General features: G+C 37.3%; 1 protein-coding gene across 1 annotated transcript; it reads right to left on the bottom strand.

The window, feature by feature from the left end:
* Positions 1–849: 849 nt before the first annotated feature.
* Positions 850–22,759, bottom strand: FOXR2 (forkhead box R2). The gene is made up of 4 exons (XM_081565514.1): positions 22,506–22,759; positions 8,521–8,579; positions 7,080–7,140; positions 850–3,896 (listed from the first exon to the last, which is right to left on the bottom strand). Exon 4 carries the CDS (start codon positions 3,361–3,363, stop codon positions 2,413–2,415), a length of 951 nt encoding a protein of 316 aa, XP_081421640.1. The 5' UTR covers positions 3,364–3,896; positions 7,080–7,140; positions 8,521–8,579; positions 22,506–22,759; the 3' UTR covers positions 850–2,412.
* Positions 22,760–26,088: the final 3,329 nt, after the last annotated feature.

Here is a 26,088-nt window from a genome sequence, read left to right as displayed (position 1 = left end):
AAAGAAGAATGGCAGAGGAAAGAGGCATGTAGACATTACCAAAAATAACCAACTTTCTTATTCAGATAGCTCTCAAATTGAGGCCACAAATGCAGGGTGCAGGATCAAGGGATTATGACATAAATAAATTAATATAATCCTGTGCCATCCGTGTATTTTTCTCATTCTGCTTAGCCTGAAAGTTTGGGTTCAAATAAATACAGAAAAAAAAAATACCACAAACTCAATGAGAAGGCAGTGGCAAGCAAACAAAAGGGAAATAATATCTGTATTAATTATATGCCAAATATGATAAATACCAAAGCACCTAGTGACATTAACAAAGTGTTCATTTATGTGGTGAATGATGACTATCACCCTGCTTTCCCAGAACTGACTTTGAAGCCTCACAAAGGAAAGAATAGTTATAGCAGTGCAAGCACTGCAGCTGGCATCAGTGAAAAACGATGGCCTCTGGAAAGCAGTAACCATGAAGGTCACTTTAAGTACCATGATAGCGGTGAAGAGGAAAAGCAGGAGCAAGATAGTCTTTCAAAGGAAGATCTGCCTTCATCTGAATCATCTAAGATAGCTGAAGAAGTGAAGTGTCATGCCAGCCACTGCTTTTTCCAACTAGAGCAGAAAGAAGGTTCAGGAAAAATGGAATAGAGTGTTTCAAAGTCTAAAGATGTCAATTGCAGGAGAAAATTCAAATTGAGTTCTGAAAATGAAACTGCATTGTTTGGAAAAATTAAGAAGTAGACATATTAAAAGTATTCGAAATAGAGTTTGTGATAAAATTATTCTTGTTAATTTCACAACAGGCTTTTTTACTTATGTGTTAATTTTGAAAAAAAAGAGACACAAATGTTGAATACTTATAGCCAGAATATTTTATTAATTCCAAGGTATTCTGTTAACTTCGCCTAATGATACAGAAGTAGCATCTATAATTATTTTTTTCAAAGAAAATTGTTTGAATGTTGTTTGCAACTCTATCTTAATATAGTTTTATATGAGATATAATAGAGCATCACAAAAATGTAAAGGTTTCAACCGATCTACAACTCTTGAATTTATTGCTTTTTATGTTTTACAGGCATTTTTGTATCCCCGTTATTGAAAGTTTTGCACCTAAATACATACTTAAAATGCAATATATTTTCTTCTGGATATTTCTTTAACAATATATTAATATAAAAGGCAGAAAACAATGCTTAAATCTGATAAAGGAAGCTATTTGTATAGAAAAGATATTAAAATGAATTTTGAAATTAGAAAAACAAATGCTGAAGTGTTTATTATTATTTGCTTTTATTTTAAGTAAATACCTCTTATACCTCCTAGTTCCTAATAGCCCACACGACAAACACCTAAGTAATAGAGGAAAGGCCTCTTGCCCATCTTTCTTGCAACTCTTGGCCCCAGTATAGCTAAGCTCTGCTGAGCTTCCTACCATTCCCCAAAACACTGCATTTTCTTTGCTCATACTGTTGCTTCTGTAATTTTTTTGTAATGTCTTTTCTCTAGTTTATATGCCCATAAAATCCATGTTTATTCTTCAAAACTAGCTCAAAAGATATTTTCTTTAAAATGCCTTTCCTAGGAAAAAATATCTCCCCATTTCCATGGCAACCTTGTACATCTATTTCATTATATTTATATTACAAATATCTGTTTATATGTCTGTCTCCCACTAAACTCAGAATCTCAGATGGACCTTGACACCCATCCACAATGAAGGTTTGACAACTGAAAGCAGAGTTTTGTCATCAAAAGGTTTGGGGTTAATACAAGCTCAATTCAAGGACTTTCAATATCCAAACTAAAAAAGTAGCTGCTTGGAATTATTTTTCAGTATTGAAGGTGGATGGCAATAGAACAAGGCTGAAAAGTTCAGGAACAAAAAGAAGATAAAGGCCCTGAAGGGTAAAATGTTTCACTGAAAAAGGAGATGTAGCTGATGAATGGTAGAAGGGGGACATTTGAATCTTCAGGCTTTAAACATCAAACCCAGTTCTCTTTATGCTTATATATCTTCACATAGCATTTGAGACTTAAAGGTCTGGCTCCATCTTGAATTTGATATTTTATACTCCACAATTTGCTTTCATGTGTGAGAATACTCTCCAGGAAACAGAATTCCTTTTCTCATTTAATATGCTCTTCTCACCTTAACTTCCATGCTGTTGTCCTAAGATTTCCTTGTGTTCAAAATGCAGAGCAACTGCGACTGCCCTTATGCAACTTTCTAACCTTTGCCTCCTCCTCTGTATCCATCTCTCACTTTATTTAATACCATTCTTGCAGCAGTAGTTAAATACAGGCTTGGCACCTACCAGGCAGAGTAGGCTTAGGGATTAATGAGGGCCAATCAGTGCATAGGTAGCCACAGTAAGGATGGCAGTGTTCCAGAAAGGGAGCAGTGGTTGTTCAAAGGTCAAAGAGGGAGGTCATAACACCTGGATGGCTCATGCACTGTTGAATACTCTCTCTTCTAACAGAGGCTAAGGCACGAGTCTCCTCCTGAAAGCGGCGGTGTCCCACCTCAGTAAGCCTCCAGAGGCCAGACCTTCGCCTTGCACTGGCCCCATCCTGAAGGCTGGCTGGCGCCTTCTCAAAGCTGTCCAGGAAGCATAGGTTGTGGCGGATGGTATTCTTCCATCCATCTGGAGCTGTCCAGAAAAAGGGGAAATGCTGTTGGGTGAAACTGTAGATCTCTTGCACATTGAGGCCACGGGGAGGGCTGTTTCTAAGTGCCAGAGCAATTAGGTGACTGTAACTGAGGGGGGGACGAGGCCAGGACTTCCTCTCCTGGCTGTCGCCTTGCCATAGCTTCTGGCTCTGGAAGCACTCCCCTTTGTTTGGGGACTGGAGGGCCACAGAGGAGTTGCTATCTTTTTCCTTAGTCTCCTCTTCTGTGAGCTCCCTGTCACTGGGGGAAGAGGTGATCCGCTTCTGTAGGGGAGATGGCTTGTTGGAGGAAGATGGCAGGGACTGCATCACCATGGCCTCTGAGCAATTAGATACTTCACCTTTTGTGAGTAGCTTAGGAGAAAGACGTATGCGTGCCCGATCCTTTTTCTTACTGGGCTCTGGGGTCTCCCGGCTGCGAAGGGGGCATGCAATGTTGGGATTCACCCACATCCACAGGTTGGGTTCAGAGTTAGGACAATCTTTTCCAGGACTGGATCCCCTCTGTTGAGGTACTTTTGGGGCCTCCATTACTTGAAGTCTGTATTTGGCAAGGTTCTGCTCAGCTATGGGGCACTGGTCTGTGGTGCAAGGAAGGAAGAACTCATTTTCCATGTCCCAGTCCAGCAGCCCTGGGACCTGGCCATGGAAACTGTACCAGAACTCAGGATCTTTTAGTTTTAGGTCCATCTTTAGTGGAGGGGTGGGTGGAGAGAGATTTCTAAAAGGACAGAGATCTCTGAGGCACTTTTCAAAGCCCTTGTTGGGGCACTAATTTTGATGCAGTATATCTCATCTAGAGTTTATCAGAAGGTAGATATACTAGAAAAGGGGGCACCAATGCCTCATTGATTAGTGGTTAGACTTGGAGAAACCACAATGTTCTGGAATGGAACTCAAAACAAACAAGTAACTAAGAAGAACTTTTTGGCAGGAAAAAAGTTCAAGGTAGAATTCCTGAGCTTTCATTGGAAACACAGAGTCCCCATGTGAGGACCTATAAATTTTGAACTATGTGCAAACTAAGGTGACTTGTATAACAGGTGCATATCTGGCATATCTTTCAACTCTTGCTGAGTTCATTTAATGAAGGAACAAACATGTACATGTATCACATTATATTTTGAGTCATTCTTAAATGTTTTAGAAAATCATTTCATTTTTAAAGTGCCTTTTGTCAAGTGCTTTCACATAGATGATCTCAAATGATTCTCATGATGATCCTGTAAGATAATACAGTGGGTATTATTAATCTCATGTTACAGATAAGGGAACTGAGATCTACGTAATAATTAAGACTATATATCTAAGTAAGTAGCAGAGCTAGGTCCACAGCCCAGATCTTCCAACCCTTTCATTATACCCACTGCCTCAATCATTTTCAAAATACTATATAAAAGAAGCAGCAATATATGTTTTTAGAGTAAGATGGAATTTATCAGAAGATAAACTGTTAGTCCCAAATTCATACTAGAAATAAACTGTGCTATTTTCAGTCTTATTCTGGGAAACAGTTTCCTTCTCTCAGGGCACCTTCTCAGAAACTGAGTTCTAAACTGTACTCTGAAGACAGTATGCTCAAAGTTTAGCTATGAAATGCAAGTTCCTGAAAGCTCCAGAGTTCGACTTCCCAGTAAGTTCATCCCATGGGCATTCTTAGGAAAAACAAAATGGGAAGGTTTAATTTAATTGAGTCTTCACAAAATCCATCTCTAAAGTATGGATTTCATTAAAATCATTACAGAAAACTATACCTCAAAAATATCCAGCAAAAGTCAACAGGAGCTCTTGAGGGGACAAACTAAACCCCTATTGTTTCCTCCCTATTCTTGTCCTATTCTACCCCAAATCATTCTCCATACAGACAGCCAGAGTGATCTTTCTACTGTATAAACATAAAAGTTAATAATAATAACATCAACTGTTAATACTTACTGAATGCTCTAAGCACTATATGTGATTTAACTCATTAATCCTCAAAACAACCCTAAGAAATACATGCTTTTGTTATTATCCCTTCATAAAGGAAACAAGATAAGATTTTTAAAAAAATGCTTACATCAGATAGTCAGTAAACATCAGAGTTGAATTTCAAATCCAGGCAGCCTGAGAGTGTTTTTACTCACTATTTTTTAATTGGAGGCTAATTACAGTATTGTGGTGTTTTTTTGCCATACATTGACATGAATCAGCCATGGGTGTACATGTGCTCCCCATCCTGAACCCCGCTCCCACCTCCCTCCCCCTCCCATCCCTCTGGGTCATCCCATTGCCCCAGCCCTGAGCCCTTGTCTCATGCATCGAACCTGGAATGGTGTTCTGTCCCACATATGATAATATACATGTTTCAATGCTATTCTCTCAGAACGTCCCACTCTCACCTTCTCCCTCAGAGTCCATAAGACTGTTCTATGCATCTGTGTCTCTTATTCTGTCTCTCATATAGGGTTATCATTACCATCTTTCAAATTCCGTCTATATGCATTAGTATACTGTATTGGTGTTTTTCTTTCTGGCTTACTTCACTCTGTATAATGGGCTCCAGTTTCATCCATCTCAATAGCCTCTTTAAAATATTTAGTGTGTAGGCAATTGAACATCTACCATGAAACAAGAAGTACATAATATGTCTAGCAGATGAATAAGACACAACTCAAGAGAATATCACAGCTAAATAGAGGAAGACAGACAAGTAAAGAGAAAATTGAAACAGTGTGATGAGTGCTAGACACTGTGTTAGGAGAACATAGAGAGGGAAAACCCAACTTTAGTGATGGGAATCAGAAGAGCTCCCCATAGGTGGAGTTGCTTGAGTTAAGACATAAAAATGTATGCCACCCAAGGGTAGAGACATGGGGAATAGGCTAGCACATGGTAACCAAGAACTTGGTACCTTGTTTTTCTTAAGTGTGTTCCAAAAAGAGGCCAGAGCATTTTGCATATGCTCTGTAAAAAATAGTTAACAGTCATATTTGTGAGTATCCTGGTTTCTAAGCTCCTACCCACCTCAAATGTTAATGTAATTAGTGACTGATGAAACTGCATCATAAGCAAAATAGGGCACACACACATACACAGACACACACACACAGACACATACATTAATGACCCAATATAGTAGTGGTGGAACTAGCATTTTTGTCTGCCATCAATTTTCAAAAGGATTCCTGCATCCAGACTAAAGTCTCCACTAAAAGAACTGGTAAAGAAGGTAGTTGATACATGCTTTGGGGCAGGAGAAAAATCAGATATGTCTACTAAATAAATCCTCTTGTTACAAAAAAGAATGCTTTCAAGCACATCAGAGGCAGTGTTAAAAGAATGGATAGTCAATTTACATGGTATCCTGCTACCACACTGTGACTTTCTGATGCATACATTATGATTAATTAAACTGGTTTAGTCTTTAAAGGGCTATGAGTACGTAATGATATCCAAATTTTTAAAAGAAGTTAATTGTTATTAAAAAACAAGAGTACTTTACAGTTTTTATTATTTTATTATTATTATTTTTTTAATTAGTTTATTTTCTATTTAAAAAAAAAACAAGAGTAAATGCCACAGGCTATTTACTTTTTCTTGCTTTTACATAAGAAATTCTTAAATATGCATGAGTGTTTTTTTTTTAAGAATGTGTCTATTTTTAAAGTGTAGATATGTACTTGTTTCTGTTAGAGGGTAGACAGGAAAGAATACATGAGAAACGATGAGTAAGCCATACATTGTTCTAGGAAAATAGGTACATGCCAATGGCTATTGTGTTTGTATGATGCCTGGGCTCGTTTTCAAACCATGCACCCTGATCCTGGGGCTGTGTAAATCTATAGGAAGTACCTTTTCCTATACATACATTCATACAGAAGAGTCATCCAGTCACCACATAGCCACAAAGTTCCTGTCAGAAACAGCAACTTTTTAAAAACTAATTCACCCATAGGCAAGCAGTTATGTATACCAAGAACTGGTAAAACAGATTAGCCCTAATGGTCAAACATAATAATAGGTCCAATAGGGTATTGCAAGATGATTAATGATATAATGTAAATAAGAGAACTATCTAGGAAGACTCAATCCCTCATCTCCTAAAAAGCCTTACTAATTATAATAAAATACAAATAAAAAATATAAGCCTTAAAAGTAGTAACAACCCAGATACAAACAGCAAAAAAAGACAAAATAATGGGTACTTCCAACATGCAGACATTACAGAATGCTTCATTTTTTTTAAAGACAAGTCATCCCCTAAAATAACTACATTACAGAGATATAGTGTGAAATATCAAATAAAACATCATTCTTAAGAGGATCTTAGCCAATGTCACATGGTTAAAATTGCCTTTAACTATTCAACCATGTCCTATAATTCCCCCAAAGAATCAATTCGTTGATAACACATATTCTGTTACCTCAGATTGTTTGAGATGGTATTTCTCTTTTCCTCTCAAGTTCAGTAAGATTATTAAAATCCTAGGAAAATGTGAAAGAGTGAATTTCTAGGAAAATATCAAAATGATCATAACAACCTAAAAAAGGAAAAATGTAAGGGCAGCAATAAACAGGAAACAAATTAAACCCACGGTGTTCATATTTTAGAATAGGCTTAAATGCAAGATCACGAATATATCTGCAACCATTGTATACATGTAGGTTTAAAATGCTATTCAAACTGAAGTGTTTAAAAAAAAACAGTGCTAAATTTGTAATTATGTTTTAAAACTTTCAGGAAATTTAATTAATCAAACTGACAATATTTAGATGGTCAATTAAAAATTAGTTTTAAAAAAGTTTTTAAAAGTTTTATTAGCTACTTGAATTTAATAAAATCGAGCAGTAAACACAGTACAAATAGTAGCAAATATTCCTCTCTAGGTACAAAAGCCCAGAATTTATGGAAGATTTTATTATTTTAACATTATTTTTATTAGCTTCACACTCTTATCAATCAGATTGACTTTTCAAGCTCCTGGAGACATCCTCACTGTTCTCATATGGACCAAAACAATAGTGTTCAACTTTGTACATTTTATGTTTCAAGTAGTTGGGCTTGTCCGTATAGCAAACTGTAGAAGACTGTTGAAATAAATCATTGTTAATCCGATCACCAACTTATATCTGCTACATCTTACTGAGCTTCAGTTTCCTCATTTATAAAATGAGGATAATAAAAAATCTTACCTAAACAAGTTATTGAAATTATTGAGACTATCAAATGACATATGTGTATCATTAGTTAATATATAATGTACATTAAGACCTGGTTTTACTGTTTGACACATAATAAGTTCTGTAAATGTAAACTTTTATTTATGTTATTTTTAAAGAGGATATGGTTCTTAAACATGGATATATCATACAGCAATCATGTTGAAAAATAAATGAGATTTATTTTAATGACTATGCATGGAATGTTTACTTAAATTAGCAGTCTTGAGATTGGATTTTAATTATTAATTTGGGAGCTGCAACCTGAGCTTAAAAATCTCAATCCAACAAAACTTTGAGCCTTACTTAATTTTGAAGCTTTGAGAGTCCTGAACTCAAAAGCACCTGAGGAAGCAAGTGTGTTAGTCGCTCAGTCATGTCTGACTTTTTGCGACTCCATGGACTTACAGCCTGCCAGGCTCCTCTGTTCATGGAATTCTCTAGGCAAGAATACCAGAGTGGGTAGCCATTCCTTCCTCCAGGGGAATCTTCTTGACCCAGAGATCAAACCCCGGTCTCCTGCACTGCAGGCAGATTCTTTACCATCTGAGTCACTAGGTAACACCTCTTTATTCGGAAAATTTTTTCAAAGTGTTCTGAGATACTTTGAAAGCCAATAATAGTCCCTTGTTCATTGCCACTTACTGCTTGTTTTCCTCTCCAAGGGTTTGACTTCAAGTGCTCAGGCAGGGGAAGAAAACTTTCTATAAGATAAAACAGAACATAAAAACAAATAACAGCTTTGTCAAGATAACTACATCCCGGGATGAGTTTCACACAGTTTTCTGCAATTCTCTTCTTAATGCAGAGGATTGTAATAATGATTAAGTGATTTGTGAAGAACATAAAGGATCTTAAGTATAGTACGTGTTTCACACTATATTAGCTGTTTTTTGTTATTCTAAAGAGGACAACTCATACCCACACACATATATTTAACATATACTGTAGCCAAGTCAGTATAACACTGATTTCACATATTTTGGTAACATACTCTTTGCTCCAAAGATATAAGAAATGATAAATAAAAATATATAGACAGACCATAAAAGATAGTCAAGCTCAAATACAAGAAAAATGTCTCACTAGATCAGAAATACAAAATAATGAGTGGAACTGAAGCAACTGGCTTGCTGGACTATGGATTATCAAGCAGGAACTGGATGTTAGGAATTTGGTCTCTTTGAGGGAAAGGAAACAAAAAATCTGGGACTAAGATGGGGCTACCTCTGCTTGTGAAAAGAAGCTAAAACATACCTCTGTGAAACGCTGGCAAACTACAGGTCTAAGAAAGAAAACAATTAAAGACCAAACTTTGTAGCTAGATGCTGAGCCAAGCTGCTCACTAGCTATTGTAACTGGTTCTATTTGATCTCCTGGATCTATGGTATCCTCAGTAACATCATGAGGCCATAATTTAGAACTATCATTTTGGGATTTGTAATGAATTTAAGCCTGAAGAGCTGGGACGAAGCAACCAACCAACTTCATGATAAGGGTGGATAATTAGGCTAATAAATAGAAGTAAAGAACAAAAATCTTCTGTTCAAATTAAACTGAAAACCAAAATTCCAAAACACAGGAATAAATTTAATAACAAGAAAAATTAACAGCCAGATTATTAATTCACTTGAGATAGCAATAAAATTATGGAGTGATCTGGAAAACAAAGTAAGTATGCTTAGGATAATTCAAAGAGATAAAGAACCAACATATTAAAAATGTGTACAATGAAAGAAACTGGTAGAAATGAAAAGAAAGCAATTTAAAAATTTGGAAATAAAAATGTCACTGAAAATTTTAATATGCAATAGATGAGACAAATTTGACTGGATATGGCCAAAGAGCAAATTGGTGACTTGGAAGATACAGTACTAAAGAACTCACGAAGCATGCAGCAGGTAGTAATAAAAAGATAAAACTACAAAAGAATAGTTAAGATACATGGAAGATAATTCATCTATTTCATCTAATAGAAAGTTCAAAAATATTAAGAGAATAACAAAGAATCAATAATTGAAGAGAGATCACTAATTACTTTTCAGATTTGAAGAAATCTGAGTTCTCACATCAAAAGTCCACTGAGCAAGATAAATAAAAATCAACCTACTCCCAGATACAGTGAATAAAACCTCATAACATCAAGAATAAAGTATCAGGAAAGGTGGGTGTTTGATACAATGACAGTGTCGCTGAGTTGGGTGCTGGCGGTAGTGTGCTGGTCCTCAGAATTTCTGAGAAGCCACTAGTACCTTCTGCCCTTGTCATCTGAAATAATCTTCTCTCATTATTTCCAAGATTATTTCAAATACAATATGCCACTGAGACACTTAAGTTTTGTTCCATAGCCATTGGGATAGAGATTTCAGAGGGGTGTGTGTGTGTGTGTGTATGTGTATGTGTGTGTGTGTGTGTGTGTGTGTGTGTGTGTGTGTCTAGCTATATAGAGGGAAATTACCTCCCACTGCTCTTCAAGTGTGAGAAAGTTGTAGATACCAATGCCCATGCAAACTGTGTTGGGAATAGGCTAATTGCAGAAGCTAAGACTGTGATTAATAAAGCCAGGATGGAGACACAGAATCACTGATTCACTTACAAAAGGACAATGACACTGGACAATATACTCCAGTTTGTGTCAAACCTGGATGTGCAATTTGGAGAAGAGAATGCAGATCCAGATGCCATGTTTCATTCCTTTGTTTCATATGGACTCTTTGGGACAGCTGAACAATTGGCTCTGCCCCAAAGGGCACTGAGAGGTTCTTGCAGGAAATTTATCACAATGTACTGAAACTTCAGAGGTTTTTTTAAGAAAAGCTATGACAAACCTCAGTTCAGTTCAGTTCAGTTAAGTCGCTCAGTCGTGTCTGACTCTTTGGGACCCCATGAACCGCAGTACGCCAGGCCTCCCTGTCCATCACCAACTCCCTGAGTCCACCCAAATCCATGTCCATCGAGTCAATGATGCCATCCAGCCATCTCATCCTCTGTTGTCCCCTTCTCCTCTTGCCCTCAATCTTTCCCAGCATCAGGGTCTTTTCCAGTGAGTCAGCTCTTCGCATCAGGTGGCCAAATTATTGGAGTTTCAGCTTCAACATCGGTCCCCCAATGAACACCCAGGACTGATCTCCTTTAGGATGGGCTGGTTGGATCTCCTTGCAGTCCAAGGGATTCTCAAGAGTCTTCTCCAACACCACAGTTCAAAAGCATCAATTCTTCGGTGCTCAGCTTTCTTTATAGTCCAACTCTCACATTCATACATGACCACTGGAAAAACCATAGCCTTGACTAGTCAGACCTTGGTTGGCAAAGTAATGTCTCTGCTTTTTAATATGCTGTCTAGGTTGGTCATAACTTTCTTTCCAAGGAGTAAGCATCTTTTAATTTCATGGCTGCAGTCACCATCTGTAGTGATTTTGGAGCTCAGAAAAATAAAGTCAGCCACTGTTTCCACTGTTTCCCCATCTATCTGCCATGAAGGGATGGGACCGGATGCCATGATCTTAGTTTTCTTAATGTTGAGCTTTGAGCCAAATTTTTCACTCTCCTCTTTAACTTTCATCAAGAGGCTCTTTAATTCTTCTTTACTTTCTGCCATAAGGGTGGTGTCATCTGCATATCTGAAGTTATTGATATTTCTCCCGACAATCTTGATTCCAGCTTGTGCTTCATCCAGACCAACGTTTCTCATGATGTACTCTGCATATAAGTTAAATAAGCAGGGTGACAATATACAGCCATGATGTACTCCTTTTTCTATTTGGAACCAGTCTGTTGTTCAATGTCCAGTTCTAACTGTTGCTTACTGACCTGCATGCAGGTTTCTCAAGAGGCAGGTCAGGTGGTCTGGTATTCTCATCTCTTTCAGAATTTTCCACAGTTTATTGTGATCCACACAGTCAAAGGCTTTGACATAGTCAATAAAGCAGAAATAGATGTTTTTCTGGAACTCTCTTGCTTTTTCAATGATCCAACGGATGTTGGCAATTTGATCTCTGGTTCCTCTGCCTTTTCTAAAACCAGCTTGAACATCTGGAAGTTCATAGTTCACGTATTGCTAAAGCCTGGCTTGGAGAATTTTAAGTATTACTTTGCTAGTGTGTGAGATGAGCTCAATTGTGTGGTAGTTAGAGCATTCTTTGACATTGCCTTTCTTTGGGATTGGAATGAAAACTGACCTTTTCCAGTCCTGTGGCCACTGCTGAGTTTCCCATATTTGCTGGCATATTGAGTGCAGCACTTTCATGGCATCATCTTTCAGGATTTGAAATAGCTCAACTGGAATTCCATCACCTCCACTAGCTTTGTTCGTAGTGATGCTTCCTAAGGCCCACTTGACTTCACATTGCAGGATGTTTGGCTCTACGTGAGTGATCACACCATCGTGAATGTCTGGGTCGTGAAGAACTTTTTTTGTACAGTTCTTCTGTGTATTCTTGCCACCTCTTCTTAATATCTTCTGCTTCTGTTAGGTCCATACCATTTCTGTCCTTTATTGAGCCCATCTTTACATGAAATATTCCCTTGGTATGTCTAATTTTCTTGAAAAGATCTCTAGTCTTTCCCATTCTATTGTTTTCCTCTATTTCTTTGCATTGATCACTGAGGAAGGCTTTCTTATCTCTCCTTGCTATTCTTTGGAACTCTGCATTCAAATGGATATATCTTTCCTTTTCTCCTTTGCTTTTCACTTCCCATCTTTTCCCAGCTATTTGTAAGGCCTCCTCAGACAGCCATTTTGCTGACCTAGACTGTATTAAAAAGCAGAGACATTACTTTGCTGACGAAGGTCCCTATAGTCAAAGCTATGCTTTTTTCGGTAGTCATGTATGGATGTGAGATTTGGACCATAAAGAAGGATGAGAACCGCAGAATTGATGCTTTTGAACTGTGGTGCTGGAGAAGACTCTTGAGAGTCCCTTGGACAGCAAGGAGAACAACCAAGTCAATCCTAAAGGAAATGAGTCCTGAATAGTCATTGGAAGGACTGATGCTGAAGCAGAAGCTGCAACACTTTGGCCACCTGATGTGAAGAGCTGACTCATTAGAAAAGACCCTGTTGCGGGAAAGATTGAAGACAGCAAAAGAAGGGGATGACAGACGATGTTGAGATGGTTGGATAGCGTTACTGACTCAATCAACATGAGTTTGAGCAAGCTCTGGGAGATGGTTATGGACAGGGAAGCACGGCATACTGCAGTCCATGGGGTCACAAAGAGTCAGACATGACTGAGTGACTAAACAACAACAACAAAGTTGGGATAATAATGTAAATTCACACATGTGCAAAATAGACTTAGAAGCAAAGCCTATAAAGAAAGATGAAGAATGATACACATATGTACTTGTTTGCTACATGTCTATGCTCTATGAACTCAGGGATTCTCATGAAATCCTTTTCACTCATTTCTTATCAAAAGCAAAAGAAAATATGTAGTGGGTACATAATTAAATGTGTTGTATTATTAGTATCGTAGTTTCAGATGAGTCCATCTGTTTTGTCTAGGCATAGATGAGAATCAAATTTTCCACTTATAATTGCACACATTTGATAATTTGAAAACATAAAAAAAAAACTATCGTTTCACTTAATTCCTTTCAAATCTTGTTTCTCTTCCTTCACACACATATTTCTCAAGCCAAACACATTTACATGAAAATATCAGATACGTTGACACAACTAGAAGTCAGAATATTTCTCAATGCTATTTCTATATCAGGGTAGTTAGCAATAAATTAGAAACAGGTAAACAACTGCAAATCACATGAACATATCCTACTAAACCTCAACTAAATGTATCTGAAACTCCCTTTGCTCTTAGCAGATCTCAAATATACTTGCAGTTACTCCAGTGTCCCCTGGCAGAAATAGTAGTATGATGGAACAAAAGCTGAAGTGGAAAGAGACAGTAGACTTAATCAAATGATGTATAAAAATCATACCTTTCAAATTTTGCAAAAGCACAAGATCATGTGAACATGTCTCAAAGTATCTCCCAAGGTTTTAGAAGAGGCCTATGAAACTGACAGGCTATAAACTCAATATTTCTTAACTCCAGAGTAAATCCACCCTTCCACTACACTTGATACCTTAGGACTAGGGCACATAAGGGCAGCAAGTGCTAAGAACAGAACTCTTATGTCAATTTTTCAAACCTCCTAGAAGGTTCTTTAGACCAACTGAATCACTTCTCCTCAAAGGAAACTTTTGTGCATTTGTCATTTAACATAACAAAGATGTTTACGTCTCCTTCTTTTGGGAATTTCAAATCAAACAGAAAGGAAAACGAGACACAGAAATGTAAGTTATGATATCAGAGAGACAAGGATACATTTATAATCTTGACCACAATGTATATAGGAACAATGAGGACAGAGGAGTGGTAGAGCAATGGAAGGTAAAATGTAAGTGTCTTCAGGGAATCAGAAAAAAATGATGAAAGCTAATTTATTTCAACAAATTTCATTTACTTTCAAGGAAAGCTATTAGAATTGTGGGGATCAGGGACTATTAAAAATGGAGGCATGGCATGAGAATGAAAACTGTAATGTTTCTAGAAAATCTAGCAATCAGACATTCTTCACTATCTTCTAGTCATTCCTGGACTTTCAGGGTGATCTTAGTTCCACAGCTTCTGTCCCTATTGCTTCTTTGACTGCTCCAGTGAGTACAACTTTAGGCCACAGAGCCTAAGGCCTAGAAACTATAATCTTTTTGATAGTGACATATGACTTGCTAACACTTGAGTGTCTTCCATCAAAATAGAAGTAGGGTGGGTGTCTGGACATAGCTTTCAGACCATTTGTATCATTACTATTCTTAACAATTTACTTTTTCATTGCTCTTTGATTAGATCAGATACTGTGATAGAGGTCTGTACCACTCTGTGCCAATGTTTCCAAGGTTCATTAAACTTAGCTAGAATTTCCAAGTGTGACCCTCCAGTTATAACCATAGTGATGTCATTTGACCCCTGTAGTGCCATGGAGTCACATTTTAAGTAGGTATTAGTTTCAGAAATCAGCTAGCAATATAGCAATATGTATCAAGGATGTTATCTATCCATTGAGTTGTGGGTAAGCAAAATATACAAGATTTTGTATATAAAAACATGCACCATAATATATATACATATATGTACAATATAATACACCGGGATCCTCTGTCTATGGGATTCTCTAGGCAAGAATACTGGAGTGGGTTGCCATGCTCTTCTCCAGGGGATCTTCCCAACCCAGGAATCGAACCCGCTTCTCCTATGGCTTCTGCATTACAGGTGGATTCTTTATTGCTGAGCCACTGCAGAAGCCTATATATATGATTGAATGATATGTAATATGTAATAGAATACATTCAATATAGATTAAATAGGGGAAAGCAAAATATGCAATGTCATGTCATGTAAACAGTTATATTTGAAATCATCTAAGGTATATGTTTGAGGGTAGATTTTTACTGGTTTGGGTGAGGACAGTAACTAGAACAGGGGCCCTTACTAGTTGCAGTAAAAGTTCTAAGGCCCAGAGAGATTAACCAAGTTGTAGTCCCCTAGTGATTAGTTATACAGATACCAGGAAACCTATTCCAAAGAGGTAAAGCAATCTCAAAAGTCAGTGATGCAGATAGATAAAAAATTTTGAATCAGTAAGGGATGGTAGTTTGAGTGGGAAAAGGTCAGGTGAAAGTGAGAATGGCCTGAGGTATTTGCTGAGTATGAAATTTGCGTACCTAAAGCTCACCTTTACCTGTCTCTGGATGAGTTAATGTGTCTGTCTTGCAAGAATGTCTTAAAGGGACCAAAGAAGGGAAGAGGTAAACCACGACTTCTACTATTTCACCCATGATGGGATGTGTAGAGAGAGTAACATGGAAACTTACATTAACAAATGTAAAATAGATAGCCAATGAGAATTTGTTGCATGACTGAAGGAACTCAAACCAGGGCTCTGTAACAACCTAGAAGGGCGGGATGGGGGGTGGGCAGGTGGGAGGGAAGTTTAAGAGGGAAGGGAAAGGAAAAGAAAAAAAAAAGAATAATGGTAACAGAGGGGAAAGGAAAGTGTTAAGGGACAATATAGGTGTAAGGGCTTAAGCACAAACTAGTACATATAAATTAAATGAGCTGTAAGGATATATTGTACAACACAAGGAATATAGCCAATATTTTATAATAACTTAAAATAGAATCACTATGTTGTACACTGAAATTAATACAAATTGTAAGTCAATTATACTTTAATAAAAATCTTTGTCCAAAAAAAGGACAAAATCCCAATGCTCATGGATCACGACTTGTCATGTTAACTGTTAGTCACTGAGTCATGTCCGACTCTTTGTGATCCCATGCACTGTAGCCCACTAGGCTCCTCTGTCCATGGAATTCTCCAGGCAAGAATACTGGAATGGGTTGCCATTGCCTTCTCCATGTCATGGCAAAGGGGCTTACATAACTCAAGGAAGCTGTGAGGCAAGCCATGCAGGGCCACCCAAAATGGACAGGTCATAGCGGAGATTTCTGACAAAATATGGTCCACTGGAAGAGGGAATGGCAAACCTCTCCAGTATTCATGTCACCAGAACCCAATGAACAGTATGAAAAGACAAAAAGATATGACACCAGAAGATGAGTCCTCCAGAACAGAAGGTGTCCAATGTGCTACTGAGGAAGAGTGGAGGGTAATTACTAATAGCTCCAGAAAGAATAAGGTGGCTGGGCCAAAATGAAAACAACATCCAGTTGTGGCTGTGTCTAGTGAAAGTAAAGTCCAATTCTATAAAGAATAATATTGCATAGGAACCTGGAATGTTACGTCCATGAATCAAGGTAGATTGGATGTGGTCAAGCAGGAGATGGCAAAAATGAACATCAGCATCTTAGGAACTGAGTGAACTAAAATGGATGGGAATGGGTGAACTTAATTTAGATGACCACTTTATTTACTACTGTGGGCAAGAATCACTTAGAAGAAATGGAATAGCCCTCATAGTTAACAAAAGCATCTGAAATGCACTACTTGGATGCAATCTTGAAAATGACAGAATGGTCTCTGATTGTTTCCAAGGCAAACCATTCAATATCACAGTAATCCAAGTCTATGCTCCAACAACTGGTGCCAAAGAAGCTGAACCTGACTGGTTCCATGAAGACATATAAGACCTTCTAGAACTAACACCAAAAAAGATGTCCTTTTCATCATAGGGGACTGGAATGCAAAAGTAGTAAGTCAAGATACACCTGGAAAAACAGGCAAGTTTGGCTTTGGAGTACAAAATGAAGCAGGGCAAAGGCTAACAGAATTTTGTCAAGAGAACACACTAGTCTTAGCAAATACTCTTTTTCCAACCACACAAGAGATGACTATACTAATGGACATCACCAAATGGTCAATACTGAAATCAGATTGATTATATTCTTTGAAGCCAAAGATGGAAAAACTCTATACAGTCAGCAAAAACAAGATCTAGAACTGACTGTGACTCAGATCATGAGCTTCTTATTGCAAAATTCAGGCTTAAATTGAAGAAAGTAGGAAAAAACTAGGCCATTCAAGTATGGCCTAAGTCAAATCCCTTATGATTATACAGTGGAGGTGACAGAGATTCAAGGGATTAGATCTGGTAGGCAGAGTGCCTGAAGAACTATGGACAGAGGTTCATAACATTGTACAGGAGGTTAAAGCCTTTGACTGTGTGGATCACAATAAACTGTGGAAAATTTTTAAAGACCTGGGAATACCAGACCACCTTACCTGCCTCCTGAGAAAGCTCCAGTATGCACGTCAAGAAGCAACAGTTAGAACTGGACATGGAACAATGGACTAGTTCAAAATCAGGAAAGGAATATGTCAAGGCTGTATATTCTCACCCTGCTTTTTAAAATTATATGCAGAGTACATCATGTGAAATGCCGTGCTGGATGAATCACAAGCTGGAATCAAGATTTCTGGGATAAATATCAACAACCTCAGATATGCAGATAATAGCATTCTGATGGCAGAAAGTGAAGAGGAATTAAAGAATCTCTTGATGAGGGTAAAAGAGGAGAGTGAAAATGCTGGCTTAAACTCAACATTCAGAAAGCTAAGATCATGACATCTGGTCCCATCACTTCATGGCAAATAGAAGGGGGGAATGTATAAGCAGTGACAGATTTTATTTTCTTGGGCTCCAAAATCACTGTGGACAGTGACTGCAGCCATGAAGTTAAAAGATGTTTACTCCTTGGAAAGAACGGTATGACAAACCTAGACAGTGTATTAAAAAGCAGAGGCATCACTTTACTGACCAAGGTCTATATAGTCAAAACTATGGTTTTTCCAGTAGTCATGTACAGATGTAAGATTTGGACCATAAAGAAGGCTGGTAGTGGTTTAGTTCCTAAGTTGTGTCTGACTCTTGGGACCTCATGGACTGTAGCCCACCAGGCTCCTCTGTCCATGAGATTTCCCAGGCAAGAATACTGGAGGGGGTCTTCCCAAACCAGGGATTGAACCTGGGACTCCTGCACTGCAGACGTTCTCCTGCATTGCTGGTGGGTTTTTTAACAACTGAGCCACCTAAACACCTAAACAACTGAGTCTAAAGAAGGTTGAGTCCCAAAGAACTGATGCTTTCGAATTGTGTTGTTGGAGAAGACTCTTGAGAGTCCCTTGCACTGCAGGGAGATCAACCAGTTAGTCTTAATGGAAATCAATCCTGAATGTTCAATGGAAGGACTGATGCTGAATCTGAAGCTCCAGTACTTTGGCCACCTGATGTGAAGAGCCAACCCACTGGCAGGGACAATGATGCTGGAAAAAATTGAGGGCAGGGGGAGAAGCGGGAGAAGAGGGCAGAGGATGAGATGGTTTGATGGCATCACTGACTCAATGAACATGAGTTTGAGCAATTTCTGGGAGATAATAAAGGACAGAGTAGTCTGGCATACTGCAGTTCATGGTGTCACAGAGTTGGACACGATTGAATGACTGAACAACAACAGTATATATACATATGTGTTCTTGAGACACACACACATGTATAAATATTGTTGTTCAGTCACTCAGTCGTGTCCAACTCTTGGCAACCCCATGGATTTAAGTCTGCCATGCTCTTCTGTCCATGGGATTTTCCAGGCAAGAATACTGGAGTGGGTTGCCATTTCTGTCTCCATGGGATCTTCCCAACCCAGGGATCGAATCCAGGTCTCCTGCACTGCAGACAGATTCTTTACCATCTGAGCCACCAGGGAATCTGCAAGCACTATTGGTAGGTTCATTTTGTAGATGAAAATTAAAGCACAGAAAGATTGAGCTTTTATTTATACTTTTTTGCTGTATCCCAATAAATAGAAAGAAACAAATGCCTTATATATCAGTATCGATCAGATTTACTTACTTTAAAGTTAAAGGATAGGGTAGGCAAAATACACACACACAACAGTTTTCTTTTAAAAATATTTTCAGGTCTTCCCTTAATAAAGGGAAACAAAATTACATGCTTGTATTTTCTTGAAAATTTGAGTGTTTACACATACTAATATCCTGGAGAAGGAAACAGCGACCCACTCCAGTATTCTTGCCTGAAGAATCCCATGGGCAGAGGAGCCTGGTGGAATATAGTCCTTGGGGTCACAAAAGAGCCAGGCACAACTGAGCATACACATACATACTAATATGTATGTTTTCTGAAAAGATCCTAAAAGCAGGGCATCTAGAGAGGATGTTGTCAGAAACGCAAATGTCACATAATATGATTTTTTAATGTGTTTTAAGAAAAGAAGTGGTTCTCTGATTGTTATTTACATATTAGTTGTATTAAAGTCATATTTTAAAATGGCTGAGTAGGTTGATACTCTTGTCTTCTAGAGCCCTTTGACATTGCATAACCTTCAGGTATATTTAATGACTCATTTAATCCTCAAAATACCTATGAGGCAGATACTATTAGAAATACAGATTTTACAAGTGGGTACACTAAGAAATAAGAACGCTATTTGTCATAAGAACGAAGACAGGTATGCAGCAAAGTTACAAAGCGTTTGTAATAAAAACTCAAATTGTAACACAGTGAAAGTCATACAATACCTTGCCTAGAGTACTCATAATGTTTGACAATTCAAGGCCTCCAAAAATGAATCAAAGCTATCCATTGGATTTCAGGATGTGTCCTAACATTTCCTAACTGATGAGGCAGTTTGCCTAAGTTATTTGTACAATAATTTATATACAGTGTGCTTTATGCTGAATACCTACTTTCTTTCTACAAAATCTGGAATCTTGGTATATGCTAAGCAGAGGGTGCCTAAACACCAGCTTCCAGTCAAAGCTTCAGCACTGAGTCTAAAATGGGCCTCCCTGATAGACAACACTTCATACAGGTATCGCAATTCATTACTGGCAGAATGAATTGCATGACATACAGTCCATAAGGTTGCAAAGGGTTGAACACAACTGAGCAACTGAGCACACATGCATGCACTATGTGAAGACTCTGGGAGGCATGTGCTGGTTTCCTTTGGACATCACCACATGTCCCTTTTCCTCATCTTGATTTTGCTTTTTATCCTTTGGCTATAATAAACCTTAACTGTAAGTACTATATGCTAAGAACTGTGAGCCTCCATATTTGAAGCCTCCTTTACAGATAAAGATGTTTCCTGAATCTTACAATCAAAGTCCAGGAGTCACACATTCAAAAATCTTTGGTAGAAACTTCACTGTATAAAAATTCTCTTTTATAACTATCTTCTATTATGAGCACAAATCATGGTCGTGAAGTATATAGTAAGCTAATGAAGCCTTATCTATTGACATCTTGAGGCCAAATAATTGATCTTTTTGAATTGTGGTGCTGGAGGAGACTATTGAGAGTCCCTTGGACTGAAAGGAGATCAAATCAGTCAATCCTAGAGGAAACCAACCCTGCATATTCATTGGAAGGACTGATGCTGAAGCTGAAGCTGCAATAATTTGGCCACCTGATGTGAAGAGCTGACTCATTGGAAAAGACCCTGATGCTGGGAAAGATTGAAGGCAAAAGGAGAAGAGGGATGTAGAGGATGAGATGGTTAGATAGCATCAGCAACTCAATGAATATGAATTTAAGCAAACTTTGGGAGATAATGAAGGACAGGAGAGCCTGGTGTGCTGCAGTCCATGGGGTTGCAAAGAGTCAGACGTGACTTAGTGACTGAGCAACAACAAGAAGAATTTTCAAAAGCATAATATTTAATCAATCCACATTACAGCATTTATGGGGAGATGAGAGAGGACATTTATAGAGTACACCTCAAGGTTAGGGGAACTCCATAAAATTCCTCAATATAAGATTCTTCTTGCTTCAAAATTTCTCTTTAGGCCATACTTAGACCTTCCAAACTCATGTTTTTTCTCTTTCCTCAAATACACAACATGTATCAAATGTGTAACCATCTATTCTTTACTTATCATCTCTATGTGTTAGTGGCCTCATTTGTATCAGAATAATAATAGAATCTATTTGATAAGGCTATAATGAGGATTGAATAAGTTAATACAGGTAAAGACCTTAGAACAGTGTCTGAGTTATCAATCCTATATATGGGTTGATTTAGAAAATGCTCTATATAAACATCTTAGTCTTTCCATAAAGTTCCATCGCTCTCTGTAATCTACTACATTTTTTTGCACAGATTTCCATTACCTGCACTGCTTCCAGGTGCCCCTCCAACTTTTAACCTCCAGTCACCACACCCTCCCCCTTTTTACAAGCATGACATTGTTAGTCTCTTTTGGCTCTCCATTTGTACTAGCAGACAAACAGGTTCTTCCACAAAAGATCCTCTGCAGGACCCACACTCTTAGAAAGAAAAAAAATAGAATAGTAAGTGACAATTTTCTCTCCTCAGAGAGGATTAAAACAAATTGTTTTGATAAAAAGAACTAGAAAATCAAATACTATTTCAAGGTTTAAAAAAAGAGTAGCAATAGTTATTCTGGGACTGTGGTCACAGGACCTGAATGGAGCTTTCTGGAATGAGAGCTGATAAAAGTATTTGGAGATGGAATCAAATATGTGAAAGATTGAAAGAGAAAAAGAAAGAAAACTAGTGGAAATGGCTGGAACAAAAGTTTGCAATAATAAAGGTATTTTAGACTTTAGTGTCAAATAAATTCAGGTTGGAAACTTAATTAATTATATCTACACAGAGATAAATACATTTTATATGAAGACATGCTCTGAATATCAATTGAGATATGTGTCAAGTGCATAGTATTCTGGAAATCAACAAGATTTATTTTTACTTGTACTTTTAACATAAATTTTAAATGTTCATTAACTTGTTTCACTGTATTTTTTCACTTTCACTTATAGCAAGTACTTTTCTTAAATTCAAACACAAAACATTAAGCATAAAGCAATATAAGGGCTATCAGCCTCTTTTGGTTCTTTTGGTATTTGGATATAACAAATACCCTGGCAGCGATACAGAAATCACTGAAGTCTTGGAAGTTTTTTCTTAAATCAGCATGTAAACTGAGTAGCCTGCCAACTTCTATGCCTAGTAGAAATGAGTCAGAGCTCTGACCCTCCAGCAACAAAAGAAAACAAGAGAAACAAGTCAGAGTTCTAGCCCTCCAGCAATAGAATTAAACAGAAGACAGCTCACCTGTATTGTCATTTCACTGATGATTGTGGTCATGTCTTTGATTCTCTCACCGTCTCTGTGTATCTGAGAATCATTCAGTGCTGTACTCAGTAGAATCCCACTGTGAGGCCACATTCCAGATTGAGGCATAGAGAGCGTGAAATCATACATATACTCATATTAAAAGGCTCCAAGACAAAGGTTTGGATGAAACAGAAGCTTCTTTGAGATTGAGACTGGTAATACTTACTGCCTACTCTGCTTCATTGTCACACAGCAAAACACCATTTCAAGCCTACTTTGTTTCTAGGGGACACATTGTAGCCACATTTTGTCCAATAGAATGTGAGTACAAGTAATGTACACTGTTTCTATTCTGGCCATGAATCATTCCACATAACCGTTTTCTCTCTCCATCTCCTAAGTATACAGCTGCCAGCACGGTTAAATTTCTGAGGTAGTGGAGTCACAGGATGGAAGGAACTCAAATACCTGAGACTGCATCTTGAAACAGAGACATCCAAAAAATTCTCTTGACAAGGAATATCTTCATGGGTCTTGTATGAGAAATAAACTTTTAAAATAAGATTATGAGATTCATAGGTTGATTTTTATAGCAGCTGGCTTTACTTATTCTAATACATGCCCCTATGATTCAAAAGAAGTTTAGAGAGTGAGATAGTCTATCTTTACTCATTTATCATACATTGTCATAGAGAACTAAATTAGGACTTCGATAATTACTATTCATTTTAAAATCAAAGAACATGTGCCACATTTTACTAAGTAGCAAGTTTGAGACTCTCCAGTAGGAATAGATAGCACAGAAATTTTTCAGGCCCTGAGAACATGGAGAGACCTTTAACCATATTATAAGGGGTAGTGAAGCTTTATAAGCCATGTTTCATAATGATTGATAGCTACATCTGAACGTCTGTGAAGTGTTCGCAGTAGAGACTGGAAATAGGACTGGTTTTAATGTCAGACATACCTGGGTGAGAATCCTAGGTCTACTACTTACTGGGTTTAATTACTTAAACCCCTTTAATTTATTTCCTCGTCTATAGAAGGGAGATTTTGATGCTTACTTTTCTTTTCTTTTTTTTTAATAAATTTATTTATTTTAGTTGGGGGCTAATTACTTCACAATACTGTAGTGGTTTTTGCCATACACTGACATGAATCAGCCATAGGTTTACATGTGTTCCCCATCCTGGACCCCCCTCCCACCTCCCTCCCCATGCCATCCCTCTGGGTCATCCCATTGCCCCAGCCCTGAGCATTACTTTTCAAAGTCTTTAGGAAATAACAAATGTGAAGAGCCTGGCCCACAGGTGAATATCCATAGAGGTCATCAATGTGATAGTCGGTGCATGTGAGACACATGAGATCCTTGATAGTAAAGACCTTGTCATCATCATCTTTGTGTTCCCAATATATCCTGCACAGCATCTAGTAATTGGTCAGTGTTGTTACTGACAAATGCTTATGGAGCAGATTTGAATCAGGCCTTAGCCTCTTCCATGTAAAAACTGAAGAGTACAACTTGGAGATTTTTTGTAACTCCAATACCTTGTATCTATTTGGAAATTAATTATATAGGGTTGCAAATAGTCCAACACAGCTGAAGAGCCTTAGCATGCATCCATGCATGCATATAGTTATATTAATATCATTCTCCTTTGCACAAAAAATTAAATGTATTGCATTGTAACCATTGTCATGAAGGGTTTTTTATGCATGTCTTTGAGCTGCATGGGTCTGATACAGTTCCTCACTCTCCACTAGGTTAGATGGCACAAACATAGAATCATTTTATACACAACAGATTTGACATCAGAGTAAAAGTATTTCCTATGATGAGCAACATTTAATAATTATGAAGTGTCACTTTTAAATAAAAATAATTGCATGTTTTCTTGGAAAAGCTTCACATGATCTTTGCTAAATTTCATCATGCAGTTTTATTTCAATGAGTATTTTTTCCAGAACATACATAAAACCACACAATGAAATATTAACAACAAAAAGAATGAAAGATCTATGTGTGCAACAAGATGGATGAACCTTGAATGCATACTACTAAGAGAAGGGAGGCTGAAAATTTAAAGACTACGTAATTCCATGTATATGACTTTCATCAGAAGACAGAACTCTGGTGATGAAGAGTTTGGAGGCTGTCCCAGTTTAGAGTGGGTAGACGGTGTGACAGTGATGTGACAGAATAAGACAATGTTTTAGGAGTAGTATAGCTGTTTCATACCCTAAGTGTGGTGGCAGCAAAATAAACTTGTATATACATTAAAATTTGTAAATTTTCCTTTAACATAAATCTATTTTACTGTATAAAACTTTATAAAAGGAAAAAGTCTGTGAAATGCCACTAAAGCTATACAGTAGGAGACATAGCAGTAAACATATTTGTTAGAAGTAGTCCCAATATAATGATCTCAGCTTATACCTTAAGAAACTAGAAAAAGAAAAGCAAACTAAACCCAAAGTAGGCACAGAAAATAAAATAATAATGATCACAGCATAATGTAGTATAAAGCAGAAAACAATAGAGAAAAGTCAAAACAAAAAGTTCTTTGAGAAGTCAATAAAATTAATAAACTTCTATTCAGGTGATCAAAAATAAGACATAAGACACATATAATCAATGTCAGGAATGAGAGAGATGGAATTATTATATAGTCCAGAAATATTTAAAAGATAAGGAAATATTGTGAACTTCAAGCCAAAAAACTACATAACTTAGATTAAATGGACAAATTCCTTGGAAGGTGTAAACTGGAAAATCTCAAGAAGAAATAGATAATCTATATAGTCTTATAGCTAATGAAAAGTTTGAATTTACAATTTAAAATCATTCCGAAATGACAACTATAGCCTGACTTCACCACTGAACTCAAACAAATATTAAATATCAGTTCTATGAATTCTCCCAGAAAATTGAAGAAAGACTACTTGCCAACTCATTCTAACACTAGGTTAAATAATAATTTCTTGGATATACCACCAAAGGCATTATCCATAAAAGGAAAAAAATGGTAAGTCAGACTGTCAAAATTAATTTTTTTTGTTTTTAGAAAACATTAAGAGAATGAAAACACAAGCCACAGGATCAGATAAAATATTTGCAAATCATACATCTTATAAGGCCTTTGTGTCCAGAATACATACAAAACACCTAAAACTCAATAATTTTGAAATAAGCTACCTAATAGCCTAAAATGAACCAAATATTTGAACACATACTTCACCAAAGAAGATATATGGATAGCCAATAAGCACATGAAAGTGTGCTCAATACCATTAGGAAATACAACTCAAAACTACAATGAGACACCATGTTTCACCCACTAGGATGGCTATAAATAAGAGAAAAAAAGAGAAAAAAATAATTATTGGAAATGATTGGAGGAAGTAGAATTTTCCTATACTGCCTGTGAGAATGTAAAATTTTACAACAGCTTTGGAAAACATTTTGGCAATTTATTTAAAAGTTAAACATGCACCTGTCATATGATCCAGCCATTCTACTTACAGTTATTTACTCAAGAGAAATGAGAGCATACATACACTCAACAACTTTCAGACAAAT

Source organism: Giraffa tippelskirchi, chromosome X, assembly GCF_054371585.1.
Source record: "Giraffa tippelskirchi isolate mGirTip1 chromosome X, T2T-mGirTip1v1.2.pri, whole genome shotgun sequence".
Classification (NCBI taxonomy): Eukaryota; Metazoa; Chordata; class Mammalia; order Artiodactyla; family Giraffidae; genus Giraffa; species Giraffa tippelskirchi.
Note: the sequence above shows the minus strand (reverse complement) of the source record. Positions and strands in the feature narration are given on the sequence as shown.

What these genes read in the sequence shown, in the direction of transcription:
- FOXR2 (XM_081565514.1), bottom strand. Translation starts at nt 3,363, where the DNA reads ATGGACCTAAAACTAAAAGATCCTGAGTTCTGGTACAGTTTCCATGGC.